General features: G+C 44.7%; 1 protein-coding gene across 1 annotated transcript; it reads right to left on the bottom strand.

Moving 5' to 3' along the window:
• Window positions 1-3,560: 3,560 nt before the first annotated feature.
• Window positions 3,561-7,973, bottom strand: CHRNA10 (cholinergic receptor nicotinic alpha 10 subunit). Its single transcript, XM_027866264.1, has 5 exons — window positions 7,925-7,973; window positions 7,213-7,358; window positions 6,856-7,010; window positions 4,560-5,092; window positions 3,561-4,027 (listed from the first exon to the last, which is right to left on the bottom strand). Exons 1-5 carry the CDS (start codon window positions 7,971-7,973, stop codon window positions 3,561-3,563), a joined length of 1,350 nt encoding a protein of 449 aa, XP_027722065.1.
• Window positions 7,974-8,242: the final 269 nt, after the last annotated feature.

Below are 8,242 nucleotides of genomic sequence, written 5' to 3'. Positions count from 1 at the left end.
TAAGTGTATGTATGCATGTATATGTCTAAGCATATCTTCGTGTGTATATATGTATTTGTGTTTGTATATATGTATTTGTGTTTGTATATATGTATGTATATATGTGTATATGTATGTGTATATATATGTGTGTGTGCATATATAAAAAAATCTTTGCTTAACTGTAGCCTTCTTGGGGGGGGGGGAGAAGGGGAGAAAAAGAACAAAGTAAAAAGTCTACCCAGCAGAGAACAAAAGAAAACCTACAAGGAAGCAAAGAAAAGATGGACAGCTCTCAACACAACGTGCAATATTTATTATATAGGCTTTCCTGAAATGGAAATTTCTTGTTGTATATTTTATCCTCTCTTATATCCTGCTGTGCACATGGTAATGCTTTTTTTTCTTTTCTTATTTTTGTATTTAAGTTTGTAATATGTTTCTTTTCTTGTGTATTTAAGTTTTAGTACTTAAGTTAAAATCAATTAATAATAAAAAATTCTAGAAAGAAAGGAAAGACTCAAAGACATTCAGGTCCTGGGCGTGAAAGAACTAGGACACGGCCCAGAGTTCAGAGCTGATGCAAATTCCTGGGAAAGGACAACCGCCAGAGAATATCTGTGTAAGGAAAGCCAAGCAATGTGGAGAGGACTCTATTTCAACTCCTGCGAAGCAGAATAACAATGGTTAGCAACAGGCAGAAGAAAATTCTGACCTTACTCCTCACTGGATTCCAACCGAGGACTTAGAATAACGGGAACTAAACAGTTTTACTTAGAGTAATGGGAACTGAGCTGATTTCTAGTGGGGCTGAGAAAAAGGGGACCTCCAATAAGAGGGGAAAGGGGCTCCTTCTTGGCTTCCTATATTTTCTTATGCCTCACTTAGGTGTGAGGTCCTTCTGTGTTCTTTGGTCTGTAAACACAACCTGTTTGTTCCAAGCTTGGTGCCCTAGGCGCCTGAATACTTAACTGAGAGCCACCCTTGAGGGCATGCCATATCATTGACATCACTGTTGTTCCTAAACCTTATCTGGGTAGGGGTGAATGAGTCAGATTTATGAGAAGCCCAACAAAGTGCACCTCGATCCTTTGCATCAGGAAAGAGCCTATGTGACCTGAGGATTGTATACATTAAAACACGAATAACGCTAATCAAAGTTCGAATAAGCAAGGGAATGAGGGGGTTGTTATCACCTGGGACAGATAAGGAAAGATTTCTTAGAGGAAGTGGTGTTTGAGTTTCTTTTTAAAGAATCTAATGTACAAAAGAGAAAAGGAAAGGGAAGAATCCAAGTATAGAGAACAGGATGAATAAAGGCAGAGATGATGAGGGCACTATATGTTCGGGGTTAGGAAGTAATCTAGTTTAATTGTGGCATGAAGTGCATGGAAAGAAGTAACGCGGTGGGAAAGGCAAGGCTATGTTGATTTGGGATGCCATGTAAAGGAGTTTGAACATCAGGTCATAATAGGGGCAGCTGGGGTGGTGTAGTGTCCAGGGCACTAGGCTTGGAGCCAGAAAGATCTGAATTCAAATCCTGACTCAGATACTTACTAGCCGCATGACCCGGGCAAGTTACTTAAGCTTTCTACCTCAGTTTCTTACCTGTAAAACAAGCATACTAGCACCTATCTCACAGCGGTGTTGAGGGAACCAAATGAGATAACATAAGTACTTTATCAGCCGTAAAATACGATATAAATACTATTATTATTAGGGATCACTGAAGATATTTGAACGGAGGAGTCACATGACCTGTTCAAAGGCTATGACTCTCCCTCCTAGCAACTTCAGAAGGAATAAAGTGGATGATGATTTCAGGACTATTGGTAACAAACTTGACTTTTTTAAGGTGACCATGCTTTTTCCTAGCAGATACAATGATTTAGGAGGCAGCTGGATGGCTCAGCTGATAAAGTGCTGGACCTGGAGTCAGGAAGACTTGAGTTCAAATTTCTCAGCAGACATTTACTAGCTGTATGACTCTGGGCAAATCATTTAACTATTGTTTGTCTCAGTTTCCTCATCTGTATAATAGGGAAAATAATATCTACTTCCTATTTTTATGAGGATAAAATGATATATTTATAAAGCACTTCACAAACTGTAAAATGTTAAATAAATGTTAGCTGCTATTATTATTATTATTATTATTATTATCTAAATCTATATATGTATGGTTTAGGGTTACATCTAGGGAGGAGTGATTTCCCTGATTTTACTTTGAGATTGGAACTTGGTTAATAAGAGTATTGGCAATTTTGGTACCTAGTAGATTGCCTCTGAACCCAGAGAGAGAGAAGTAATAAGGAAATGAGTCAGTAGTGAAGAGAGGGAAGGACTGGTTTGTTTGTCCACTGAAAGGCACTGCACCACAAATTTATACTCTGGAAAGCTTCACATGGGACGCTCATCAAATATTTGCTATCATGCCTCCTCTAAATTATCCCTCAGTTGCTCCTACCTATTCTTATACAGCCTGATGTCCAATGTTTTCACTATCCTTGTTGCCCTTCTCTGGACCCACTCTACTTTGCCAATGCTCTTTCTAAAATATAAGGCTCTAGATCTAAACACAATACTTTAGTGTGGTCTAACTAGAGCAGAGAATAGAGAGGCTATCTATAATCTCCTTCATTTTGGATATTATACCTCTATTAAAGAAGACTAAAATTGTGTTAGTTTTCTTTTGTTTGCTATATCATATTGGTGTCTTGTAGTGAGCTTACAATCCACTAAGATCTCCAGATCTTTTTCACAGTGTTTTCTAGTCCCGTGCCTTCCATGGTTTGAGTCAGAGAAGGTAAAGAGCTAGCCACTGAAGTATTCTCCCCCCCCCAAAAAAAGCTATTCAGTTGGCATTTGGAACAAAACTATATAAGGAAGCAAACCCTAAAGGCTATGAGATTATTTTCACTGTTGGGATTGGAAGGATCTCGGTGTGAGAAAGTAAATGTTAAAGGGAGAACTGGATCCACTTGAGACCACAAACTGAAAATCTTGTCATAAAATTGTAGAACCTTGGAGCTGGAGGGGGCCTTTGAGACAATCTTGCCAAACCCAAACTTGAACATTGAATTAGTGGAAAGACAGCTCTTTTTGGAGTCAGAGGATCTGAATTTAAGCCTTGCCTTTGCCAGTTCCTGTCAGCTTGGACAAGTAATTTCTCTTCCTCAGTTTCCTCTTCTGTAAAATAGGAACAATAATACATGCATGACTTTCCTCATAAGGTTGTTTTGAAAAAAAGTACTTTGTAAACTTTAGAGCATTATAGAAATATGAATTAGTCTTATTTATCTGCCTTCCCTTTGGGCTTATATAGAACAATTCTCCCTCTTGTCTACAATAACAACTGTGGATCTCAGTTTCCTCTTCTGCAAAAAGAAAGAGTTAGATTAGATGAATCTAAGGTTATTTCCAGCTCTAAATCTCATAGGGTATTAATTTTTGTCACTCACTCAGGCTCTCTCTTGGCCTAAGCCCTTGCTTTTCCAGGTCCTAGTTCTTGCCCTATGCCATGCCCCTTCTAGGTCCAAAGTCCTTTTCTCTGGCCTTCACCACCCCAGTATCTTCAGTCCTCAGATGGCATGGCCTAGGACCAGCAGGCTCATGGCAAGTACCATGGCAAAAAAGACAGCCAGGAAAAATCGGTCAACCACCCGTGCCACACGCTTCCAGTCCCCTCTAAGACGCTGGGCAGCCCGGTGGTTCCGGCAGGCCACAGCGATGGCACCCACATGACGGAGGAGGGCCTCCTGGTGACAGGGGCAACGTGGCTCTGGGCATGGCCCAGCTCCTGATCCAGGTCCCAGGCGAGGCTTGGGGTGCATTGAGGGATGAGAAGGAACTGGGGGTTGCTGGGAACCCCCACAAGGCTCTCCTCGCTCCCGGACACACAAGCCTCGGGCCAAGTAGCCTAACAGAAGTGTTTGGGCCCAAGCTGGCACTGGGCGGACTCCAGGGCCACTGTAGTGCAGGTTCATAATGAGGATGGTCAATGCTGTGGATGCTGTCACTAGCGCCATGGTAGTCATGTAGTACTTCCCTGCAGGAAAGAGACAATGTCTGGAATGAAGCTAGCACCTTCTCAAAGAAAAAAGGACTTGAAGAATTGGGAGGGACCTCAGAGACCATATTGTTTAACCCACATCTGACACCCAAGTAGTCCTGCATTCTTCATCTGAAGGTCTTCACCCATTACCTCCAGTGGCTAGCCTTTCTATTCTGGTGCAGCGCTAACAGGATAACTCTAATCCTTTTCTCCTTTGCCCACAATAAGCGCTTAAATGTTATTCATTCATTAATTTATTGTTTATTCTTCCTAGTTTACTTCTCTTCCTACTTTTCCTTTTCATTTTCCTCAACTTCCCCCACTGTCCTCATCCTCCTCTTCATCACCTCTTTCTGTACTCCTCCAATTCTGCTCATCCATGAAGTATCTCTTTCCCCCCACCTCCCTCGGCTTTCAGCACCCAGCTGCCCGAAGACTATAGACCCTCCAGTGAGGATGAGGTGCGGAGTGGGGGTGGGGGCACCGGAGAGATGGGACGGGGTCCAGCTGCCTTCCCCCCGCTCACCGATGAGGGGCACGCTCTCCGCCGGGGGCATGTTCTCGGCCAGTAATAGTTGAAAGACGGTGAGGGCCAGGAGGACGGTGACGCCCAGCGACACCTTCTCCCCAGAGTCGGCAGGCAGGTGGAAGGCGAGCGGGGCCAGCAGCGAGATGAGCACGCAGGGCAGCAGGAGGTTGGCCACGTAGGCTGCGGCTCGGCGCTGAAGCAGCAGCGTGTAGGTCACATCTGGGTAGGGTTCCGAGCAGCAGCCATAAGTGACCACGCTCCGCCGGGCAGGCATGCCCAGAACGCGCCACTCCACGTTCTCCACGAAGTCGGCCAGCCTGGCACCTGGAGCGCCGGGCCACAAGTCCAGCTGGTGGCCGCCGTGGGTCCAGGAGCCGAAGGTCAGGCGGCAGCTCTGCGAGTCGAACGGAAAGGCCGCCACGTCCACGCGACACGAACTCCGGGTGATGGCGGGGGCGTCCCAGCGCACGCGTCCGTCATGGCGAAGGACCACGTTTGTGCTGGCCGAGGCCGGCTGCTGCGTGTCTGCCCTGCGGTGAGACGTTGTGGGTGAGAAGCGAGACGGTGAGGACGACAGAGGGACATTGTCGGGGAGGGCCATCGTGGAGTAGGGTATGTGGGGAGAAAGATGCATCTTTGATGGGGAAGGGACTTTGAATTCATTCACCATCCCAAAAGGGATGAGAGCCATCTATCCCCACAGCATTCATCTAGATTTCTCTCTCTGCTTCCTTTCCCACCGAGCCACAGAATCTCAGAGTTGGAAGGGACCTCAAGGGCCAGCTGCTCCAACCTATACCTAAAGAATCCTTCTACGACATACTAGCAGATGGCCGTCCACATTTCACTTGGAGACCACTAGTAAGGGAGAATCCCCTGGCTCCTGAGGCGTCCCATCTCATTATGGATCTCTGCTTCCTTACCCCTCACCCCCCAACAGTAATGTTTCTCTTCCTGCGCTTTTGCTCCCTTTACCAAATATCTCCCTGTTCCCTGCCTGGCTTTCCTCAGTTTCCCTTCGCTCAGCTTCCTCGTTGCTCTTTTTTCTCCCTCTGTTCTCATGATTCCTAGAGCAATTTCCCTCCAGCTCTGCTTCCTCTGGGCTCTATTTCCGCCTCTGCTCTGCCTTGCCTTTATTTATCCCATGCTAAGTTTTTCATTAGCTGTTACCCCCAGTTACCCCCCCCCCGCCCCCCTCCCCCCCAAACACTTTTGCTGTTTTTTGTCTTCTGTCTCCTTTTATTTTCCTCTGCCCTGTTTTCTTCTATTATATCTCCCCTGTGCTCAGTGACTGCCTAGTACAGGTCTGGGGAACCTGCAGCCTCGAGGTCACATGTGGCCCTCTAGGTTCTCAAGTGCAGCCTTTTGACTGAATCCAAACTTCACAGAACAAATCCCTTAATAAAAGAATTTGTTCTGTAAAACTTGGACTCAGTCAAAAGGCTGCCCCCAAAGACCTAGAAGGCCATATGTGGCCTGGAGGCTGCAGATTCACCACCCCTATCCTAGTCTGTTTTCTTCTACCTCCTTGTCTGTTCTTCCCCTTGTGCTCTGTTTTCCTGCTTCCCTGTTTCTCCTCTGCTGTTTTCTGTTTTTCCTGGGCTTGAGGACCACCTGTTCCTATTTTTCTTCTTTTTCCTTTTTTGCTTCTGTTCTATTCCTTCTTAACTGGGCTTCCTCCACTGACCATTTTTTCCCTCAAGTCAATTACTTTCTCTACTAGTAATTTGTCCTCTGCCTTGTTTCCTTCTCTACCCTCTCCTTCCCCCCTGTTTCACTCTCTGCTCTGGTCCTGCTGTATTCAGTCCCCTAGCTGTCTCATTTCCCCTTACGCTCTGTTTGCCCTGGTCTTTTTCCCCTTCTGCTTTAATATCTTTTGCTAGTTTCCCCTAAGTTTTATGTTCTACTTTATGTCTCCATGATAATCAATAGATTCCCTTGTATGTATCTTATTTGCATATTGTCTTCTCTATTAGAATGTGAGCTCCTTGAGGAAAGGGACTGTTTTTACTTCTCTTTGTAGCCCCAGTGCTTAGCACACTGCCTGACACGTAGTAAATGCTGAATAAATTCTTGTTGACTGACAATTTGGGGAATTATAGTCTAGGCTATGTTGTCAAAGAGCTCAGCGTGCTGCATCTCTGTTTCCTTATCTGTAAAATGGGGATAACAATTGTACCTACCTCGCAAAGTCATTGTGAGGATCAGACAAGATATTTTACATAAAGTGCTTTGCAAACCTTAAAGGGCCATTTAAATGTTATTATTAATTATTATTATTATAGAGTCATACTTGTTATAGAGCACGATATCAGGTCTCCAGACCATGCTGCTGGGGATTCTTATGGAGTCAAGACCCCCATAGACCTCAGGCTCCCAGTGCAGGTAGGCATCAGCCCACTCCTGGCGAATCCACAGGTACAGGGTCAGCACCTGATTTCGTTCATCCTGGGGAAGAGATACCCTACAGATGTGGTAACGAATGCAGATTTACCCATATACACACCTACCCAGAAGCATACACACAATTATAAATGTATGCGGTTATGCAAAGACAGCCATATATAGACAATCACATGCACAGTCACACACAAGTACATGCTGATTTTTGTGCATATAGAGTGAAAAAAAAACTACAGCCCCCACTCACCATGTCAATAATTTGGGACAGAGTCACATCCAGTGTCACATTTAGGGCTTGATCCGTGTCCTCGACAGGCCGAAGGGCACTAGTATAGTTGGTAAAGAGGTCATGGAGTAGTTTCTGTGCAAGCTTCCCTTCAGCTGCTCGAGATCCTAAAAGCAGGAAGGGAGAGAATGTGGAGAGATCTACCATCCATCTACTATCTAGCTTCAATTCAGCCACCATCTTGCTTTCCATTTAATCTTACACATATTCACTACCCATCTTCTGCCATCTATCCATTCTTTAGCTATCATTTGTTTTCCATTTCTATTTCTTTTATTTTTATTTTTTATTTTTTTTAATTTTTTTAGGCAATTAGGGTTAAGTGACTTGCCCAAGGTCACACAGCTAGTAAGTGTCAAGTGTTTGGTCTGAGGCCGGATTTGAACTCAGATCCTCCTGATTTCAGGTCGGTGCTCATAGTTAGGAATTCTTTCTTTTTTTTGTCTTTTTGTTTTTTGTTTTTGTCTAGGCAATGGGGTTAAGTGACTTGCCCAGGGTCACACAGCTAGTAAGTGTTATGTGTCTGAGGCTGGATTTGAACTCAGGTCCTCCTGAATCCAGGGCTGGTGCTCTATCCACTGTGCCACCTAGCTGCCCCTATCATTTGTTTTCTATCTTCTATCCAGCCACCATTCTCTGTCATCATCATTCATCCATGTTCCATCCAACTCACCATCGCCATCCTCTCTCCATTCACTGTGCACTACCCATCCATCTGCCATACCTTCATACGTTCTCCACAGTCCATCATCTACTGTCTACTACTCACCATCCATCTATCATCCACCACTTATCTACTAATATTCCATCTACTACATCCACTGTCCATTCCCCTACCATTTATTAACTCATCATTCACCATTCAACATTTGTATCACATCCAACTCATATCCCATCTATCCATCATCCAACATTCACAAAATTATAAAGTGACAGACTTGAAGGGACCACAGAGACTATCGAACAGTGAATCGTGAAGCCACCACCTCCT

The sequence above is a fragment of the Vombatus ursinus genome, unplaced genomic scaffold (genome assembly GCF_900497805.2).
Source record: "Vombatus ursinus unplaced genomic scaffold, bare-nosed wombat genome assembly UNPS02014780.1, whole genome shotgun sequence".
NCBI lineage: Eukaryota > Metazoa > Chordata > Mammalia > Diprotodontia > Vombatidae > Vombatus > Vombatus ursinus.
Note: the sequence above shows the minus strand (reverse complement) of the source record. Positions and strands in the feature narration are given on the sequence as shown.